We start from the raw sequence: 23,376 nt of genomic DNA, 5'->3' as shown, positions 1-23,376 counted from the left end.
ACTCTTGCAGGAGTGAATCTTGACTCACAAGATAAACAATGGGAGGCTTTGTAAGAATTTCACACTGGATACTATTGAGTGCATAACCCATATAAATAGTATGAAACAGCTCTTTGCTGACATGCTGCTACTACAGATTGTTCATTTAGAATAATACAACACACATTATGTAAGTCTTTGACCTGAAGAAGAACAGAAGAGCAGCACAAGAAGTCCTAATTTTTTGAGCAGGTATAAATTATTCTGAGAAAACAAACTGGTGTTAAAAGTTATTCATGCTAATTTATGCATGTAAAAATAAAAGTGGTGTGCAGATTAGCATAATTTCAGTAAAACTTCCAAACTCTTGTAACCCAGAGGCTGTTCAAATGAGGCAGATTTATACCTAACAGAACAGACCTCAGGCACTATGACTAAACCGATGCCTCTGTTTATTTTGAAAATAGGTTAACTTTCTGTGGACAAAGTACTCCTTCCCCCCTGTTTACCATGGAAAAGTTTTTCTTTAACAAACTTTCTTTCACTAACTTTTAGTTGTACTTAAATCAATCTTAATCCAGTTAGCTAAGCCTGCCCCGCAAACTTTTTTTTTATTTTTTTTTCCTTAAACTTAAAGTGAAAATCTGCCCTAAAACACAATTCAGCTATACTGCTCAAATGATCTAAGACAGTTAGTGGATTTCTGTACATGAACAGCTTTCCCTGGGAGCTATAAACAAAACAGCGACAGCACTTTGTGAAGCTTCACCACTGAGATGAATAGGAAGCCGATATTGTGGACACTGTGGCAATTAGCAAGATCATTTACTGGAAATATGGGTCCATTTTCCTACAAAAATAATTATGAACAGAAGGAACAAACAAATACTCATTTAGTCCATGTTTGGCACTCTCTGTGCTGTCAGAGGAATAGCTCCAAAAGTGATGATGCTATCATTTTTGATGAAGCGTAAATTCTGGCAAAGAACTGATTCTGATACATTGTCATATATATTAATTTAAACATATGCTTCACCCCCCAAATTATCATAGGTATATCAATTAGTCACCCTGTGAATTTGGGTATGTGCATGCCTCCACAGTGAGCAAAGAATACAAAAACAGAGAAAAACCTTGATGAATTGAAGTCATAGGGGGCCATGTTTAACAACAGCAAAACTACACTCACCGGCCACTTTATTAGGTACACCTGTTCAACTGATGGTTAACTCAAGTAGCTAATCAGCCAATCACGTGGCAGCAACTCAGTAAATTAAGACATGTAGACATGGCAAAGATGACCTGCTGAAGTTCAAACCGAGCATCAGAATGGGGAAGAAAAGTGATTTACGTGACTTTGAACGTGGCATGGTTGTTGGTGCCAAATAGGCTGGTCTGAGTGTTTCAGAAACTGCTGATCTACTGGGAATTCCACACACAACCATCTCTAGGGTTTACAGAGGATGGTCCGAAAAAGAGGAAATATCCAGTGAGTAGTTCTCTGGGTGAAGATGCCAGAGGTCAGAGGAGAATGGCCAGACTGGGTCAAGATGATAGAAAGGCAACAGTTAGTCAAATAACCACTGCTTACAACCAAGGTATGCAGAAGACCATTTCTGCTGCGACATTCAGATGGTAGGGTCAGAATCTGGGGTAAACAACATGAAAGCATGGATCCATCCTGCCTTGTATCAGCGGTTCAGGCTGGTGGTGGTGGTGTAATGGTGTGGGGGACATTTTCTTGGCAAACTTTGGGCCCCTTAGTACCAACTGAGCACTATTTAAACACCACAGCCTACCTGAGTATTGTTGCTGACCGTGTCCATCCCTTTATGACCACAGTGTACCCATCTTCTGATGGCTACTTCCAGCAGGATAACGCACCATGTCACAAAGCTCAAATCATCTCAAACTGGTTTCTTGAACATGATGAGTTCACTGTACTCCAATGGCCTCCACAGTCACCAGATCTCTTTCCAACAGAGCACCTTTGGGATGTGGTGGAATGGGAGATTGGCATCATGGACGTGCAGCTGTCAAATCAGCCGCAACTGTGTGATGGACCAAAATCTCTGAGGAATGTGATGCTGTCATCACTACCTCAAACCAAAGTAGAAGGTATTTAGAAGGCAGGTCAAGTTATCTCCTGCCTTACAAACCATTTACAAATCTAAAGTTTTGGCAGTACCTTAGCAATAGTGTTCCATCAATATTGTTTTAAGATAGAAGTCTGACACAGATTCTTTTTTACTGAAGCAGCTGATTGACGACATTTTGCATAATGTTCAGTATATTTAAAATTTTAGTGTTCCTTGTTTTCTTTTCCAGAGAACTGTATTCTGTATGGGTAGAAAAGCCTGTAGTAGTAGGCTACTCACTGTTTAACTTGCTCCTGGAGCCTGTGACCCATTAGCCTTCACAGGTGCATCAATATTAGGTGTGCAAAGTCATCAAGTGGACCAGACTGGACCCTTAAGCAGGCCGGTCCTGGCCCATGTATGTTTGACAACCCTGTTTTAAAAGATTTCATTGTTTTCTTTTTTGGGTAGTGTTTAAAATATGCAAACTGTTCCTTCAAAAAACCCAGTATTGCTTGTCAGAAATTTCTGGGGATTCCCTAACCCTAACCCTAAGGCCTGGTGAGATGTCACTGACATTTAAAAACAGTTACAACAGGAGAAGGAAATTTCCATGCCTCATCGTGATCTTTGCTGGAGTGATTTTTACCGTGCAGCCTTGCAGTGAGAAGGAGATAACAACTGCTTCAATCACGGTGAGAGGGAGCAGAAAACCGCAAGCCCACCAATCTCTCCCCACCCCACCCCGCCATCCTCTCTCGGTGGCCTCCATGGGAGCGGTGGAAGATATGCCGGCTAATAAGAGCTCCCTCCCTCCTTCCCCCTGCCATCACAACAAACACAAGATCTGCCGCTACAAAGTCACCTCCTGTGAGGCAGTGGCAGGTTTGAGAAGGGCAAGTCATTTCTCGCTTGAAGAGGTGCAGGTAACCACTCGGAGGTGTGCTGGTAAAGTGAAGTGGTGGGTGTTCACGGGGGCGGAAGGGTTGCTGGGAGAAGCTGTCGGACCTCTGCCTCCGCCTTGTAGCTGACAAATAGAGTCTATTGTTGTAGTCAAATGTTTAACGGTTAAGATGTACATAACCACTGTCCTTCTGATACTCATTCACACTGCCTCAGGCTGTGGTGCTATTGTCTATGCTGTCATCGTGCCCTTACGCAGTAAATTGAGCACAACAAACAGATACCAGCGGAAAATAAGTCAGATCTCTATTTCTCTTGCTGACTTTCCCTAAAAACCCACGAGAAGGTGAGGAGTCAGAGGGCCTTGTGAAACATTAGAGAAACAAAAATAAACATCAGAAGGAAATGTAAGCACCACTGGATACCTCCTTTCCAGCTGCAAAACACACTAAACAGGTCACTAATGCGGTCCTAAATGTGGCACAAAAGAGTAAGCACAGAGCCAGTCCTTACGGAGTCACTCTCTTTCTCCTGTGCTGATGAAAGGCAGCGTGTGATCTACCCCAGGTGAATTGACAAACAGTAATAGCTCCTTGCGGCTTTACATCGGGCCACAGCCATAAACACTGGCTGATTATCCCGTGGCAAGGAGCTGTGGAGGCAGCGGGGCTAATACACCGTGATAGCAACTGTCAATACATGATCAAATACAGGAGCACGCTTTAAGAAAGATCTCACACATCCTACATTTAGCCTTAATCAATCCTGCCCTGCTGGTGTGTTTCAGACAGAAAGGCAAAGACACGTATTGATCAAAGAGCAAGATAAAATCTGCTTCAAGGACTTGCAGGCCATAAAAGGATGGAAAGAGACTTTTATAGTTTCTGCTTATGTTTTTGCATACATAACCACCGGTCCATCACACTGGCTCATACTATCTGGAAACATTTTCTCTTTTGGCTTTAACTTTTTCTGCGATTTGCAGTGAGCTCCACATACAGTGTCCCTGAGTGAGAGCTTAAAGGAATAAGACTAAAACCAACACCTTTGAAAGAAAGTAAAGACGAAGAAGCCGCAGAAAATTGTGATCAAGCTCCCCTGCTCAAAGAGGAAAAAAGGGTGACATATCTTCATCTGATCTGCTGACTTTCAAAGCTGTGATTTACTTTTACTGCATCAAATCAAATTAAAATGTTGTTCAACCCCGCCACAAGGTGGGCTCGTTACACTTGGCTGTTTACGATGGGACGTTTACAGCAAATTTCTGTGCAGAAAAATAACACAAAGCCTCAATAAAAATCCCAACAGTTTATACTTCATTTGTCCTTTATAGGCTCAGAACGTGTCCCCTGAAAAAAAAAAAAAAAAAAAAGATCTGTAACCTCATGACGACTGAGGCAATCAGTCCCAATCTTCACACTATGACAGGTCATTACAATGTTTGGCTACTTGCCCAATAACGCCGCACTTGTTCTCTTGTCACCACAGGGACGTGACGCCACACTATTTGAAAGATGAATGACTGTGTGATAATAAGGGCTCTAATAATAAAAACAGTGACATTAGCCCCATATTAACCCTGTGTTTTTGTCAGGCGGTGCTGTGACTTAGACTTGGCAAAACTGATTTAAAACTCACATTTTGTCTGAGTATCATTCCAAAAGCAAAACCCTGAAGGGGGCCTATTATGCTTTTCCTTATTCTCTGCCATATGTATAATGTTACAATGATGGATGTTCATATTAACCATGGCCAAAATTTCAAACAAAGAGGTAGACATATGTAAAAGTAATCTCTGTGAGACAAAACCTCAGGCCTCAGACTGTTCTGAACACTCTGTTTCTAACATTTGTTTGTACTTTCAAGATAAGCTGACGTCAGCTTGTGATGGATTTCTTTATAGGGTCATCTGCCCCAGGCACACTACTCCAAATGTTTATATTACATAGCATACACCACTACATGTATAGCTATATGCTATTGTCTGAGAAACATGTAATCTTGGTTGCCATTTCAGATTATATTCCTGCTGAAACATGTCCAGTTGTGAAGATTTTGGTTTGGAAGATTTCACGGTATAAAGTGCCACTATTCTCTGTTACAGTTATTCCCCAGCTGCAATGGCAGTGGAGAGACACCAAGGCTGAATCTTGATGTCCACACTTCACCTTACTTGCAGATTCAAGGACTTTGTGGGTGCGTTCATGAGAAGTCTGAGGAGTGCTGAGGGCTGTCCAAATCCAAACTTTCAGAGAGTCTGCTTGGGGTGCAGACTTTAGCAGATCTGACTGATTTTATAACCCACAGTTCATTGCAATACAGACGTGAAAAAACTTGTGAATGTGTAAAATAGTTTTTGATAGTTAGGCCTATGAAAATGCTGCTTGAGTTGTGCAGGCCAGAAATAACATTCAACCACATCATGATACAGAGATATGTATAAGTACAGGCTGTAGACGGACAGAAAATGCATTTTATTATTGCAGCCTATCAGACTGTGCAGCATAATAGGCTAAAATAAAGGCCGAAAAACAGCGAAATAAGGTCTTCTAATGTCAGTAATTTCTGTTTTTGAATGTAGCCTATTATATAGATATATATATGGATACATTTTTGTTCAGTCACAAGAACGGCTATACAATGTATTTATATCTTATATCTATTCATCAACTTATATGACATATATGACAGCAGTGATAGTTAAACGTTTCCACGGCAACTAGTAAAACAGTCTTGAGGGCTGTCTATCAGCCACTTCCAGTGTCTGTCCATGCAGACTTTACGTGATGACAGTAAATACGTCACACTACGTACAACTGAAGTATGCGAGGAAATTTGATTGCCAAGCCCAAGATGCAGAAGACCTGGAAATGCTGACCAATCAGAGCTGTCTGGGCTTTTTTGGGAGGGGTATTAAAGAGACAGGCGCTAAAACAGAGCCTCTCAGACAGAGGGTGAATACAGGTGTTCTAGCACAGATACTATGAGTGAAATATGGTGTTGTTTGAACATTAAAGCATGTATGTATACTGGGTTTCTACAAGAACAAGCATGAACCTGAAAATGAGCACATTAGGTCCTCTTTAAATCAGTGCTATGGCCTATTCAGCATTATCAGCACATTAATAATGCAACATGCAGAAGACATCTTTGGAGTTAAATATTTAAGCAACATTTTAGAAGACAGAAACACGACACTGCGAGATTTAGTTGCATATAAAGTGGGTGAATGAAATCAGACTTATGAAACATTCACTCTAATGGCTGCTGTGACCAGGGGCGCCGCCAGGGATTTTGGGCCCCATGAAAATAATTTTTACTGGGCCCTACACACAGTTGGCCAGGAGGCCGCCGAAAATTTTTGATGCTATTTTACATAAAACTATGCATTTTGATGGTATTTTCGACTGTCATTCCCACATTTGTGAAAAAAGAACAATCTCTTCCTCCACTTCCACATTCCTCCCTGACACACTTGAAGAGGATCCTGGACCTGGCTCTGTAGAGTGTACGTTATAGGGCTGACCCAAAAAATTCGAAGCTTCGTTCAATGGCACGGGATTCGATTGTGAAAAAAAAAAAAAATCCAATATTCGGCCTTTTTTTTCTCCCGTTTCTGGGGGGACTTTGAACGCAACACCATCTCTGAAAAGGAAATAGAAAGCCCGACGTGCAATGAATGGAGACCTATTATCCTGCTTGAACACAGACAACTAAATTCTTTCAACAATGTGACTCAAAATGATATGCAGTGTGCGCCGAGGGTTTTAATTTTTAGCGTTAAATCAAAAGTTAAACACTACTTATCAGCAACCAGAAGTGTTTTTTCGTTTGTGAATATTTTTATCTTAATTCTAGGGTTGCAAGAAACTACCTTTTCGCCATAATTTGTAAGTTATTAGTTAGTTTTCGCTGAGCAAAAAAAAAAAAAAGTTGTTTGCTTGCCTATCCCTAATTAAAATGATTACCTTCTTCTGAATATTAACTTTGTCCCTGGTCTATAAGCTGCTTAAGCTGAATTAATGTTTCCAAAACAAATAAAGTTATTGTTACCAGTACATTGTAAATAAAATATATTTATGATTATAAGTTAGTGTCATATTATTTTTTGTCAGTATTATAATTTTATTAGGGGCCTTTCTGGGCCCCTCTTAATCATGGACCCCTAGAATCCTCCTCCTTTTTCCCTCTTTTTCGGCGCCCCAGGCTGTGACTGCACACTGCCAACACCTTCCTTCCCTTCCACCACCTCTCATTCAGACATGATTATCAACACCTTAAGTTGAGATGTTGGTGGCTGTGTTGTTAAACGAAACAAAAGAAAGCAGTCAACAATATTAACAGTATCTTCCTATCAAGGAAGTCTGAAATAGCTTGTACTTATCCTAACTGTCCATGTGCGACATCATTCCTGACTGTGCCTCATAAAACGGGTCTAACAGGCAGGATATGTAGTGCATGTATTAAGGATAACGTTCAAAGGTGTGAAATTGGATTTGGCACTGACAGAGCAAGGAGATAGTGAGAGTAACAGTAAAAAGCCAAGGCTGGCCCCTACATAAATTATATTACATCTGTATAGCACACATTATGTACAAAGCCAAACATTGATCTGGGCCAGCACTGACATAAAACACTGGATTAGATATCACATAAGATAAAGACTAATCCCGCAGTGAAAATCAATCGTATCCTGAATCCGATTTAAAATTGCACTTACTTCCAAGCAGCAGACATCCATTCTGTTGTAACAGCTGTCAACTTATTAAAGAGAAGACTAATAAATGTGTTGATAAATTCACAGTATCAACAGATGCAGTGGCAAAAAGTTACGTAGAAGTTTGAGCTGCCACCAGCAGTTAAAAGAGGGTGCATCATTATCTGCCCATAAAACTGTGACATTCATTAGAATATCACAGACATTAAGACAGATTGTTCAGCAGGATTAAAACGCCCCTTGTTTTTGTGTTGCTTCTTGTACCCAACAGATTTCTCAGCCAGTGCCCCCCTCCCTCCTCACTTTTATCCTTTTCAGTGAGCTTGTCATCCATTAAAAGCCAACACCATCCCACAACAAAGCCAGCTTAGCTGCCATTCTACGCGAACAATTATTTATATGCCTTTATCATTTAATTGCAGGAATTATCCAGACACTAGATTTGATTATTAATGTCTTCAGATACAGAATTCTTCCTCTCTTCCACTCTTTCTCTCCCACACCCACTCTCTTCCATTCAACTGTAATGACGGTGAGGAGAACTGGCAGACATTAATGTGTATTCAGCCCATATCGAATCAGTTTCTCACCACCCTTAGGGCTTAATAGGAAACAATAACTGAATTATGACATGAATGCCGGCCAATTGCTCACAATTCTGGCTTGAGACATACACAATGACATACCGGTGATATAGCGACTCAGTCCATTTTTGTTAATGTTGTGTGGGTTTTCATTCAGCAGAGGAAAAAAGAAATAAATAATGACTGACTGTCCCCAAATAAAAGCCCCTTTCTTTACACCACTAAATCGCTGTCTTGTTTAACCTTGGTGTAAGTGTGGCAGAGTTAGGAGACAGATATAAATGTTCTCTGTAAGTGTTGGTTAACGTCTCTCTTTCTCTCCGCTTGTTTATCCCTCTTCCTCTTTCAAACCAATAATGATCCATCTCAGTGCACAGTTTCCACCATGATACATTAAATCCATTACTTAGAAGCACACCTGCGATGAAATGAAGGACAACTTTGCTGTGCAGGCTAATGCAATGCTCAGCCAAGCACGCACACGGGCAGGGCAGCCACAGGACTTGGCCTATATATCATACTGCAGGATTTAGCAAGATTTAGCACTTAAAGACGAAGAGCTACACGCTGTTTCCAAATCCTGGGGATCCTTTTAAAGAGATGCAGAAGGTTTTTAAGGCAAGATATTAACGTGGAGGTTTGATGCTATGCTAGCATATTCCTACTGCTGGCTAGCTAACGTCGGTTCCACCTGTTTTCTTTTTCACATTAATTAACACATTACCTAGGTTTCTCTTCCTGACAGACTTTTTTTTGCATGTGGTGCTGCGAGTGATATTGACATAACCAAGCTTCAACACTGCTGTGAAAGTGACTTCAAAACTGCTGAGAAGAGTGAAAAAAAAGTGAGACAGACGGCTGCAGAAAGAAATAAAAAGTAACTTCAACTTTGTTGAAATATCAAAACAGCTCACTCTGTTTGCTCTTTGTTATAGCTGTGAACAGCTATCAAATAAAACAGCTCCATTCTTTGCTGTGGAGTTTCAGGAGGAAGATTGGAGAAAGCTTTGCACAATAATCAATAGACATTTTTGCTGTTTTCAGAAAAGCAATGTTGCAGATTTCGCAGTGCTTTCTACTTCCTGTCTCATGTCTTATAACATCAGAACACAGTAGTAAGACCTCTAATTGCATCATGGTGCAAAGCGTGCGTGCATATATGTAACAGCTTCAAGTGCATGTCACACCCACATTCACTTGCACCTCACATTAGAGATTACACTTGTGCCCAGTTTCGGGGCGTTAGAGGCTTAAGAGTTCGGAAAGTCTGTTTAAAGATAGAGCATAAATTGTACCAGGCTTGAGAACAATGCCCCCAGACTAACGTGAAGTATTATCTCATAGGCAGCAAAAACCTTGCGACACTAACCTTTATTAAGAGCATGCTCAACAAAAGAAAGCCAGTTCAGCATTTTCTTTTCTCCACCAAACCCACTATCATTTTGCTGAACTCGTCCTTTCAACAGCGATTTACTTCCTGTCAGCTGTTCGACATTTATTCACTGCTCAAGGTCATTATTTGTGTTGGGAAGTCTGTTGGACCGAACAGACAAATCTTACTTCAGGGAAATGTGTAAAAGGAGACAGAGGTTTTCCAGAAAGATTACATTTTTTTCTGTTTTGTGAGGATTTAAGTGTTTCAAGGTTCAACAAAGGGAGAGAGAGAAGGAGTGGTCCAACTTACTGTGTTGGCAGTGAACTCCACTGAAGCCTGGTGGACACTTGCAGACGTAACCAATAAAGGTGTCGCCCCTGTAGGTCTCACTGATCTCACATGTTCCTCTGTTGTGGCAAGGGTTTGGATGGCAAGGGCCTGTGTGGGTAGAAACAGAGGAAAACACTGTAAAGAAAAGACTTTTCCATCAAAATTTGTGCGTTTGTTTTTTTCCCCACTAAAATACTCTCTAAAAACAGGCTATAGTCTTCCTTTCACATTGCCATTAAGCTAGGGCTGTGTACTCAGCTTTGCATAGGGCTGTGCAATATAACGACAATGTACAATATATCTATATATATATATTTTTCTTTCACTCTCCGCACAGCTCTGCCCCCCTCATTCACTCACAGCTGCTGCTCTGTTTAACCTGGTGTGACATCGGTCTATACATTGCACATGCTAGGCTAAATCAGTCTGTGAGATGAATGAAATTACCACAGTATCACACTGCTAGTATATGTGTGAAGTGGATCACAGCACATTGCCATTCCTCTCTGTAGTTGTAGTCTATTTTGTGACATGAAGACAGCGCCTGAAGGCAGGCGACAGACCTGTTTAAAAAATGATGCAGCAACATAGACGTTTCATATATAGTACAAGACGTATATAACACGAACAAAGTGTCTCTCGCTGCTTTTATCTCTCGGCCTCTCTGCTGGTGCCATGTGCATACATAAGATTAATAGCCTAAATAAATAAAAAGCTTTATCAATTTACAGGTCATGGAAAATGACGTCTTAACTCCCAAACAAAGATTTTTAGTTGTTCTAAACTGCAATGGATTTAGGCCTACTTGATACCTTTATACTCATGTTATAGTTTTGTGCCCTGTGCTGCAAACCTTTAAACCTGTGCAGCTCCAGTGCTGTGTGCAAAAAGTTAACGAAGAGTCCTGCTATTTATTTTAGATCATTTTTCATTACATGTTGTGCAGCTGTATATTTTCAAACAGAATGTCTTCGCATTTCATTTTGATCACAGTTTGTTCTGTTTTTTATAAAAGTGCTTGTGACATCTCAAATGTGGCTTTGACTTGCAACTGAAAACATGTAGCCGATTTCATAGAAAATACCGAGATATACTGTATATCATGTACCGCTAGTCAGCCTGTAAATACCGAGATATGAATCTTTGTCTATATCACCCAGCCCTAGCTCTGCAGTAGTACAGTATGTCTTTCTGTTTTTATTTTCTTGCGTGTCACGCTGGACGTCATGGACCCACTGGAAACCAGATTAGTAAACAGCAGAATGCAGCATGAAGGCCGTTGAAATGTTAGAGTGGTTACTTCTTTAAATATGTGACTTATTCAGTCTCTTGTTTAAACTCAGTGCTTACTAGGTTGAACAATTTTCGAATGCTGTGGCACCGTATCATTGCATCATGCCACAAAAGGGGAAAAAATACGCAGGTCCACCTGGGTGTCTAATTTCCATCATTGCCCATCCGAGCTAAGATCCGCAGCCGGAGCTGATACATATCTGCGACTACTGCAGAGACATTTGACCCAGGATGCCGACTGCAACCTTTCCCATTAAACACAAAAGCCAGATTTTAGTGGGTATTTTTCGTCCAGTGGGAAAAGAGCTTAAGAAGTCTGTTTTGTGCCAATATTAAAGCACTGTGTTAAGGCTGTGGGCCACTGATAATGAGCTACATCTTTTACTTTCTCATTTACTGTGTATACAAGTACACAATGTTCCAGGTAATTGAGTTACTCTGGTATAGCACAGACTTTTCAGTAAATAAAATGAACACTGCCATGCCAACAGTGACCAAAAGAAAAAAAAAACAGCTTTACACAACCCTATAGGGCAGTGATTTAAAACAAATTCAACAAATCAAAAGTGTATATTGCCTTTGAATTTAAACACATTTACAGTGCAGAGGTTTGAATTATTAAATGACACTGAGTTGGACCTTGTGAGTCAGTGTATAAGTAAAACAGTTTGACAGACAAAACTGAGGATGACAGGAGAGGCAGGAGAGGCTGGCTTTCAGTGACTGCTGCTGGTCTCTGTGGTTTGGAGGGCAGCCCAAGGCACAGTCTAAAAATCATTGAATATGTCCCCTCCAGGAAGGCAACACTTCATCCTTACAGCACTAAGTGGAGAGCACAGACTAGCTGGAGCACTATGCACCTGTATGCACAGAAAACCATGTGTGCCAACAGACACCGGCACACACAGACTGACACAGTCACACACACACACGAGAGTGCGGGGGAGTGAACTGCCTAACCAGATTCTGGTCTGCTGAGTGGAATAACTTGAAAATGATACCAACAACGCTAAAAGAGAAAATAGGCAATTAGTGGGTTATTTGTTACAATAGAAACTCTTGTTTCCTTTGTAATAAACACAACAAAGTATGTACTATTATGCACAATTTAAACGTTAAACAGGCCAGCTTAGTTATGGTCTTTGCAGCCTCCAATTTATATGACCAATTATCAATAGTGTACTATTCCACAGAGCAAAACAGTGTTTGCTTGAGTGACTGCATAGACTTTTCCTGCTCCGTTGGGTATGAGGCACAGGCTTACTGGATAATTAATAACTGACCTTCTGTCAGTGGTGCTGCTATTTATTCTTTAAATAACATAAGGTGCAGTATAGTGGCCAGTACTGCAACAGTGCAGAGAGCTGTCAGACCAATCTTTGATTGAGCTAACTCGGCATCAGTCTAAATAAATACAAATTCAAAAACTAATTTTTGTTTCAAATATAGATAAAGACATACAAAAATCAAAGATTGTTATACTTGTGTGGTGGTGTGTCTGTGTCACTCTGCAGTTACACCTCCAAAACACTAGTCAGCAGAGGGGTTTCTGTGATGTTCTATAAAGCTTAGTTGATCCAGAACACATCCAAAACTCACATTAAACATGGCGACAATTTCAAACACAAGTTCACAAATTGGCTTCACTATAACTCGCAGCATTCACAGACAAAGCATTTGTCTTTTCCTGGATACATTTTCCCCACAAATCCTATGAAGCCAGAGACAACAAGGTAACATCATTACAACTCATAAGGTTCACCAACAAAACAACTGTCTTATACTGAACACGTTTTCCAAACAAATATAACAAGCTAACGTTATTAGCACAAGCCTATGGCATTTTACATTGTATAAATTAGCCTAGCGACCAGCAGAGATTTCCTTTACTCATATCATGGGTGCAGATCCCGGGGGGGACGGGGGGGACATGTCCCCCCCAAATTCTGAAAAACACAAATTGTCCCCCCCAGTTCTAAATAGCTTAAATGATTGAAATTGAACAAATGTATACAGTAGTCCTATATACTGGGAGAAAGGGAAGATGATGAGGAGAAATGGGAATCCGTGAGAGGCGAGAGATGAGAAGGTGAGTGGACATGCCTGAGACCCTGAAACTAGAAGTAGCATTAACTAACAGCAAAGCAGTGAAAAGGAGGGTGATGGCTGGTTCCATGTACTACTGGCTGTTTAAGAGAAATAAACAGTAAAAGTAAGCATATGATTCTCTTTGTAGTGCTTTTTGAATGACTTGGTGATGGTGATGAGCCTCTATGAAATCGTGAAATATGCTGGCAATCTCAACCGCTCTGTGGGCATGATTTGCACGCTTGCAATTAAAAAAAAATCACAACTGATTGTGTCCCCCCCCAAACTTGTCATCAGATCTGCACCCATGACTCATATGAAGCCAGGATAAATCACACACAAGACTTAAAATGCTATTTTTGTGGGGGCTTTATTGTCTTCACAATTTATTGTTTCTTATCTGTGAAATTAAAGTAAATAAAAACTTAGTTTTCACAGAGGGAAATGGTTTTCAGCTTACAAAAATAGGCAGGATGTCTGCTTCGCCGCAATGTGTAATTACATTTCTGGGGGTTGCACGTAAGGCTAAAGCGTAGGGTACAGTATAGGGTGCGGTGTCGATTCAACGCACAAGTATGAATCTTGCATTACTATCAAGGTAAGCCTCTGCATATAACACATATGTTGAGACTGTGGCTGTGTTCAGAATCACATACCTTCATATTTTTCATACTAAATATGACCTAAAATAAAGTATGTTGCACGTTCACTGCATAGTACGTGAGGAATGCCCACATATACACTTCATTAGTAAGAATAGCATGAGTATAACAGGTGAGCCGACTGCTTAAATACCCCACAATGCATTGTGTCTCTTCAGACTGTGCAACAACACGATTTTGAGCCCCTTAAAAGCTTTTAAAAAGTAAAATACTTTTCAGGTGAGAAAGTAACAATCAGTATTTTCCAGTGTGTCTTCAGTTTATCCAAATAATGTCTGTTTATTCTGAAAACATCCGTCAGTCATTTGATTCAGTCATGTGAGCTTGAGTATACTTCAGTGTGAACAGTTTATTGGTAATGATGTACTTCATTTTTCATTTAGCAGGCAGCAGGCAGTACACACAGACTGAGGCAGTGCATTAGTATGCAATTCCCAACACAGCCTGTATTTATTAGCAGCTAACTGATGTGTAACTGAACTCTATAAAATGCAGACATGAGCGCTAAGAGTTAGAAGTACACATGTTCAGCGCAAGTTCCTTAATGATACATGATTTTGAAATCATTACTGGGAGAACCTCTCAGGAAGCTTTTGTCAATTAATGAGAGAGTTCATAAAGTAGCAAAATTATTCAAAGTCTGAACATTGCAAGTAAGAGCTTACTTTTTAAAATGGTATAGACTGCAAGAATTGCTTTTAGTCATGTATGAATGAATCAGTTTTTGTATTTGCATCAGTTCAGTTGCAGTTTTCTTGTGTGACAGCTTACAGGTCTAGATTGAATTGGCATCTACATGTTAGGTTGCAGAAGTAAAACAGTGCTGGGCTATTGTAGAACAACATGGCGGACTCCATGGGAGAGGATCCGCTCCACATGTAGATATTATCGGCTCATTCTAAGGTAATGAAAACACAACAGTTCTTATTTTTTAGGTGATTATAAACAGATAGCACATCTGCCAAAGATGCTCCTAAATCCTACACAGCAGATCAGTCAGTGTACTCAGTGCCTCCAATCACTTTGAATACAGACGTACTTAGTAAAAATTTCCACATGTTGCCACTCGACAGCAAACTGATTACAGGGGTTCAGCATTTATACTGAAAATCAAAGGGGTCAACACAGCTCAGTGCAGACAGGCTCTCATGCGCCAAACATTAATTTGCAAGGGAATTCATATTCATAGCCACTAAGCACATGTATTCTTGCTGTGTGTGCAGCAACCCATTCATCATTACCATTGTTTTCTCTTTAATATTTGGGGGTAGTGAACACTGGGAACCTTTGTAGCTGCTAGTGAAGTCACACTTTGGGGATTTAGCAACCAAAAGAATTTCAATCAAAAATGAAAAATAAAAAACCCTCACGGTTGTGTTGTTAATGATTAATAACTCAATTGGAGCACTTTTCAGTTTATTCCCCTCATATATTTATCTCTTTGGGCCCAATGGTGATCACCACAGCTTTGAATTAAAGTTATTACAACCAAATGCATATGACACAGCAATATATTACTTCAGCGGCAGTGCCCACAACATGGTGCCATATTAGTTCCATCTAAAACCTTTCTCGGACTAACCTGCAGCGTGGGGCCAAATGTAAATGACGAGGCCTTGACGCAGGCTTATTGGGTTCATAACTCAAGGGCCTGCCAATAGCTGTCTCATCTTTTAAACATCGAGTTGTACAACTGCACTGAGTGCTGTCAAAACTTTGTGAATTGAGATTGGATGGGAAAACTTTAGAAGCCTTCCATTGGATCTTAATGCAAACCTAGCTAGAGCTCAGAAGACGGATGTGAGAAGAAAGTCTTGTGCTTTATGTGATAACGTACGGTCAGTCCAAAGCTTGTAAAAGTCCGCTGACAGGAGAAGCAAAACAAATTTGTTTCCATGAGCCTTTTCCCAAGCTTCCTGTCTCACGATACAATTTCTATTCTAGTCTTTTTACAGTCATATCTTATGGTTGACAGGTAAACTGTGCTTTGGCAGGCCTCTTATTTCATTTTAAGTGATAAGCAACAAGAAGAAGTCTCAAGGGTGAGACTATCATGCCCTCTTAAGTCAATTTGACAAATGAGCAGTCATGAGCACAAAATTTGACAATGTCGAGTAAACGGCTGCAGCCTTGGATAGTGCACTACATCATCTGCTCGGCCATTTAAGGCGAGCCCCAACTCAGAAAATACATAGTCTGAAAATGAACTCAGTATAGCAAATAAATAAATAAACACCACCAGCGATCTTATTATTGTTCTCATGTTGGAATTAGTAGTCCTCTGGATATGAATTACAAACGAGTTAATCCTATCGAAGTCATGCCATTTCAAAGCCAGGACCTGTATCAGTAATAATGAGAGCAGTGGCTAATCAGTTGAACAGAGGAACGTATAATAGCTTTCACAGAGACCCTGCTCTCTTGGAGAGAGGGGGGTGACAGGTTTCAGGGCTGTTTTGATGTGCCGATCTATAGTCGCACCAAGGCGTGCTGACAGCCTCCCTAATGGAGAGCGCATAAAGCAGAAAAAAAAAAGGCAGGGAGGGGAAGGAGGTGGATGCAGAGAGAGAGAGAGAGAGAGAGAGTTAAAGTGAGTGTGTGAGAGAGATACACAGAGAGCGTGTTCTGTATGACAGCAACGTTTAAGTCCAGATTTTTTTTTTTTTTTTTTTTTTTCAGATATAAAAGGCTCCAAAAGATTACAAAGCAATATTTCAAAGAGATTGATTTACTGATAGTGTGATTTATGGAGCCGGGTGACAATTTTAAACCAAGAATACGTCAAGGTGAAGGAAACACTGCATACTTTTACACCCTGTGTGTCGAAAAAAAGGCAAAACCTGATTGACTGTGACAATGTGGCGAGTCGGGAGCGAATATGGCAGCCACATTAGCACACACAAAAAATGTTGTTATATTAAAAAACACTGCTGAAAGAATACGACTCATCTTGCTAATAGCAGAATACCATGTCTGATGCTTTGCTACTATATGAGGTGGATTGAAATTTACAAAACTCTTTCAAACCCTAAAGAAAAACATGACTATTTTCCTTATTTTCCAGACTGTCTGATATTTGCAATTGCAGATACATTTGCAGATAATAGGATTTCAACTAACAGCAGCACAACATTTTCCATTAATGTATTTCTACTTTGGGAAATAAAGTCTTCACTAATTCACTGCAGCAGCTGAGCATCTTCACTTAAGGTGCACAGGGTGCATAAAGGAACCATCACAACACATCCACAGGTAAAATAAGCAACTTTTCCAGAGGAGGCAAGGAGGTGGACGCTGTGTGTCAACCGGAGAGATCTCATCAGGCTGTCAGTGGATGCTCTCTTCACTCAGTGTGCAGGTTGTGTGATGCGTGTCTGTGTGATGCATGTCTGGAGGAAACATTGGCAGCTTTCTTGTGTGAATGTCAGCTGCTGCTCCGCCGTACAAGCCAACGCTCTCCCGGTGATTGATGTGAGCCTGTGTTGTGTCCGGCATGAGCGCTGTGATTTCTTTTCTGGCTGCAAAGAGCGTCCAATCAATCAGCTGTGAAAACCTGACCGATGGTTAAACACAGGAATGCATCCTTTGTTTCCTCGCAGATCGATCACAAAAAGGCCCGACATTTCCAGGGTTAAAGCTACATATGCGCTCAGCTGTCGCAAACATTAGCTTGTTTCAAATGTACCAGCTAATTTTATTCAGCTGCACCTGATAACTTAGCCCCTTTTAAATGATATGCTTGCAACACAACATTTTACAGTGCACTGTTGGAGCGGAGTGGCTGGAGGTAATAAGACTCTCTTGATTTCATAAGAGGGATATAATTAACTGAGTCTCTTGTACACTCTGTTTTTCTATTAAAGAGACTCAGAAAGCATTACTCTATAATAAATGTTAACAATACACAGTATTACAGCTGTTTCACTGATAAAAAAAAATGCAGGGAAAAAGAAAGAAGTCTTGCTACTGCTACCATCATGTTGGTTGGGGTCACGAGGAGGTCAGTCAAAGTATTACTGGCTGTTCCTTGATAAAGATTTCTGCTGAGCCCAGTGAAGTGGGTCAGGTTGTGGGGCCAGCTGACCATTTACAGCAGCAGCGGAGGAGGAAGTGCTTTAATAATACTCATAAACACAAACAAGCATGTACACTCGACTTGGTCTAATGTTAAATCTGCGCTCAGCAACACCAGCTCACCCGATACTTTCACTGAAAAGCTTTTATTTCAAGGAGTTTCAGAAGATAATGAAAAAGGACCCTGAAAATTAAATTGTCAACTCTGAATTTCAGTTCCAATTCCTCCATCTTGAGTTAATAAGCCGGCCCATCAACCACCTTGTTAACTTTTTTTATATATATATAAAAAAAAAAACACATTTTACCTGCCTCGAGAGAGTCAAATTTACATCGAAGCTCCTCAGCTCTGAATGTGCACCCAGCCACATCGTAGAGAAATCTGACATGGCCTAATTGTGTCAAATCTATTTTAACCCAGCCGCTTTCTCTATGATGGCTTCACTGGTTCACAGGCTCATGGTCACTGCACCCATCCTTCACCTCGACTGATGAAAGTTGGCACCGCACCACCAATATTACATCAGTGCTCTCAGCGTGAGCCACCCTACATTCATGCTTTTAGTGAGTCCTTGGCCTCTTATTCTCCCGTGCCCTTGCCACTCTGCCATTTCAGCCCATCACCATTTGACAATGTCAGACAAATGCACTCAGAGTTGGGATCACGCAGAAACAAAATGGTTTGGAATATGTCAAATAAATATCCAAATGGAGAGGTCACGCCAAAGATCAGCATCGTTCTTGGAAGACAGAGGAAAAGGCAGAAATGGAAGCTGTCTTGTCACAGACTAAATGCCATTAAAATGTCAGAGCAGTGTCCCACACTCAAAGGTCTCCTCTAAAATAAGGTATTTTCCTGATTCTAATGTTTGTGAGCATTGCCGCATTACATACAGCATGGGACATTAGCTGTAACCTGATAAGATTTAATATAATCAGTAGAGGCTGGCTCCAACCTGTTCAATGGAAGCCTACTGTTCTGCATTCTGCAAACAGACTGTTAGTTATCCACTTAACCTTAAGGCTCAATTATGCTTCTTGAGGTCTCAGAGGCATCCGAGGTATTTCCAGTGCACGTGATGCTCACCATGGGGCTTGTGCATTTATTTATTTTTATCGTGATATGATTTGTGCTTTGCAAACATTCAATTTGCGGTAGGTGCGTGGAAGCCGGAGGCGACGCATTGTAAAACCCTCTCAAAGAACCGCACCCCGCATACCACAGAGGTCGCAGTGAGGCCACTGTAAGGATACTGCTTTATCAATACCATGAACACGGAGGAGATAAAGAACTGATGTGAGGACAAACAAGATTCTGCAGCCTGTGGATCCCATTTCACACAGAAAAAACAAAAATGGTGCATTCAGCCCTTTTTTATTTTTATAAACTATAAGGTAAGTTTAAGGTATATAAGGTAAGTTTAATTTAAGCACAATTGTCTTGGGATGTACAATCTGAGGAATATCTGTATAATGGACAATGAACTTCAGATGATACACGTGTCTCCACTGAGATCACAGGTGTAGATTTCTGGGTGACATGGGGGACAGGTCCCCCTCAACATTTAGAACATGTTGAACCTGGTGACTCTAAATTGTCCGTAGGTGTGAATGTGACTGTGAATGGTTGTCTGTCTCTACACGTCAACCCTGCAATAGTCTGGCGACCTGTCCAGGGTGTACCCCGCCTCTCGCCCAATGTCAGCTGGGATAGGCTCCAGCCCCCCTCCGACCTCAAGAGGATAAGCAGTTAGAAAATGGATGGATGGATGGATGCCCCCCCCAGTACAAATATGATATGAATTTTATTTTGACAAAATCAAAGACATAAACACCACAAATTGATGTAGAAAAGGCAGAAATTGGTGCATGAAAGGACCCCTGAACCCTGTTTCATGTTGACACGAAACCCGCACCCCTGTCTCCGATAAATAAGCAAGTAAATAAGAAAAAAAAAATACTGAAGCACTCTCTCTGTCATTCTCTATGTCTATAATTGCGATACTGAGAGACTCAATGCGGATAAATGAATGTTCTACTTCAGAAAGTGTCTAATGCATATGATGAGCTCATATGCTTTTGCTGAAGAGCTTTGAGCATGTGACGATCTTAAAGGATGGTTGTTGAAGAGGAAGATTTTCCATAATGCGGATGTGTGATTATTACAGTCTCTTCATATATAATTAAAGCGCCCATTAAAATCACTTCCTGTTTATAAAAAGTAGAGGAAAAATTTAAATGTACTTCTAATGAGCACATTTTTTTTTTCCGGCGTGTGACTGCTCAGACTAAAGAAATATGCCTACTTAACACATTAACATTCAAGCCCAAATTTAAGTATTAATTAAAATAATCTAAGTGGTAAAAATGTCACTAAGCAATATGCAGCATTAAAATAACGGTCTCCAGCTACACTATAACACAATGAAAAAGGTGAGGCACGACATGTGTAATTCTTATTCAGTGTAACATTCACCTCAGCCATTGCTTTCTCTCTGTACAGCAGTAGTGGCCCTTTGTATTTTTATTGTTATTGAAAATGGTCCATTTTGTACAGTATGAGCCGCCTGTCCTAGATGTAAAGAAAAGAATCCCACCTTGTGTAGATAAAATACAGCCAATTTCCTCATTTTATTATTCCACCGGGGCAGAGGACAAAATGAAATCCAATATTCTGTCATGTTTAGCACACGAAGCAGAATTTCTCTCTCTCAACCTCAAACATTCAATTTTAACAGTGGCTTCAGATGCATGTAGATAGTGAGCCAGTGTCCCCAGACTATACTAAAATCCAGTTAAAATCAGCACAGACATTGACACATAGAGCTGAAGAATTGCCCCCTTTACATGCATGGACAAAGGGCGTGAATATGCAGATTAAAGATATTTAGGCTGTGAAATAGCAGCTGATATGCTTAATTCTTCAAAGCTGTCATGAGTAATTTGGCCGTCCACGTCGCCCTGTCCTATTTTCTCTCTAAGTCCAGTTCCAGGTCAGTGGTCACAAGTCCCACCTAATTCGGGTCATTTTCAGATCTGATAATTATTTCTTGTGTTGTTTGCCGCATTCATCTCCGCATCTCTGTTTTCCAAAATGTCTAGCACAGGACACAGAAAAGAGCTTTGGCAACGGGACTTACTGCAGTTGTTCCTGCAAGCAGACTCTAAAGATAAATGTGTCCCTAATTTAATTGATTTAGACTGACTTATGCAGTAACTGTAAATCACATACACATATATGATAAAAATAGAGGTGACATTCTGTATGTGTTTGCCACAGTCATTGAACTCCATTTCCATATGCTGAGCTGGAAAATTTAAGCCCTATAGTCTCTCTTCGCTGTGACATTTATGCCTCTGCACAATTAAATCTGAACTGTGCGTTCTGGCTTTAGTGAAAAAGTTGGCATTTGAATGCTGGCATTTAAACATTTTCAATTAGTCTGTAATTGTTGTTTGTGTGAAATTAAACTTTTCAATTAGCTTTTAGTTTAATTGAAAGAGTTTCTGTTTGTGTACTACAGTAGCAAATGTATGTTCAGATTATGTTTACACATGTGCATGTACATGTATATGCATGTGTTTGTGTTTCTATTTTCTGATTAGAGTCTGAGATTACACTAAGCTCGGCATCACAACAACAAACTGCTTTGATTTGTGGGGTATTATGTCTTATCTAAATAATCATTCTTGTTTTAACCCATTTGATCTCAAATAAACCAGTGGAGATTAATAATAATTAAAGAAACGTCATAGACAAAGACAATTAGATGCTGAGAATGCACTTAGAAGTAGGAAGTTTGTATTCAGTCGCGGTGCTTCCCGAGGATGCAAAGTGACATTTTAATTATATCACTGATGAAGATAAATCAGGTTCTTGTTTACTGTTGTCCTCTGTGGTCTTGCTTTTGTAATAAAACTCTGGTTGCATTAGTTCTTTCAATAATGAGAAGCAGTACTTCTGAATACAAAAGATGCTCTCTAAAGAAGATGTTTTTAAAAGGAAGTTCCCGTACGATAATTCACAGACCTTTACTCTACTACCTATAATAATTACAAACACAAAGCGCAGCACAAAACACACTCAACGCACTCCTTAGGGGACGGATACAATACACATTCAGACTGATGCTAATAGCACACATTTAAGGATGAACTGCATTGTACTTCAGATCAAGACAGTGAGGTTTTTAGATGCTGAAATTGCTTTAGATTAATGCTACTCTTAAGTTAATGGATTATAAAGTCCGTGCTCACACACACACTGGGAGTGATTTTCAAAAACAGCCCTAGAAACTACACTAAATGCTCAGGTATTCAGAAAGGCAATGGCGCTGAAGCAATCACAGGACTGGACTGTGTGGTTCTGAAAACAATCTCAAAACTCTGTGCCAGACAAAGCCGAGCTATTTCTCACAAGTCGCACTATTAGACGAGGTTTAAATAGGACTGCCTTATGAACTGAACTACCAAATGATATAATCATGACTGCTGCTGACCAGGCATGATCGGTGAGCCGGTGCAGGAATTAGAGTCAGTGGTAATGAAGGGAGGGAGGAGGCTTGGCCAAGATTTAGCAAGTAAAAGAGCTCTCTCCCTCCCTCTCACACACACACAATCACGCACACACACACACACACACACACACACACGCAGACACACACAGACAAACACAAATGAAGGGAAATCACGTTACCAAGCATAAAAATTTCCCACCTGCTGAAGTTGGTTCCTCACCATCTGCTGCTGTGGAGACACAGAGGAGAAAAAGAGAGAGGAAGGGGAAGAGAGGAAAAAATATATTAGCTTTATCCCAGCTATGTCACAGTATTCAGTGCTCCAGCAGCACGCAACACTGCTGATTCAACAATATTATTAATTGCACCGTGCACTGCCATATGTGCAGTAACATTTCACATGTAATCCAATGGAGCAAACAGTACGTAAAGTCAGACACACCTGCTACCTGTGGGGTACAACATCCTGCCAGCAGAAATACGCCACACTGCCACCACAAAGCGTAGCCTGGCACCGTGTCACAGCCCATCCCCCCCCCCCATTTATACGCTGCCACAATGCAATGTCCTGGTCGGTGGCCTTCGACTAATATGTGTTCATCATTCTGGACCAGTGTAGGATTAGCCCCTGTGGCATACATACTTGTTTACTGCATCCCTAGCTCCTAAGCCTCAGTCCAGCTCCGTGGCTGAGATTTGGCCTGTCTGCCGTCATTACCACAACCCTCCATCTCCATCATCACTTGTAAAATTGCTCCGAAAATGTGCCTGAAAGC

General features: G+C 40.6%; 1 protein-coding gene across 2 annotated transcripts in view; it reads right to left on the bottom strand.

Moving 5' to 3' along the window:
- The window catches only part of LOC125890468 (EGF-like repeat and discoidin I-like domain-containing protein 3), a 149,661-nt gene that overhangs the window by 87,553 nt on the left and 38,732 nt on the right, over nucleotides 1-23,376 (bottom strand). The window contains exons 2-3 of one of the 2 annotated variants that reach the window (XM_049579133.1): nucleotides 22,800-22,829; nucleotides 9,946-10,074 (exon numbers count right to left, since the gene is read on the bottom strand). In XM_049579133.1, coding sequence (XP_049435090.1) covers nucleotides 9,946-10,074; nucleotides 22,800-22,829 — 159 coding nt within the window. The remainder of the gene's footprint in view (nucleotides 1-9,945; nucleotides 10,075-22,799; nucleotides 22,830-23,376) is intronic. The other variant, XM_049579134.1, reaches the window with a different exon arrangement.

Source organism: Epinephelus fuscoguttatus, linkage group LG6 (assembly GCF_011397635.1).
Source record: "Epinephelus fuscoguttatus linkage group LG6, E.fuscoguttatus.final_Chr_v1".
Lineage (NCBI taxonomy): Eukaryota > Metazoa > Chordata > Actinopteri > Perciformes > Serranidae > Epinephelus > Epinephelus fuscoguttatus.
Note: the sequence above shows the minus strand (reverse complement) of the source record. Positions and strands in the feature narration are given on the sequence as shown.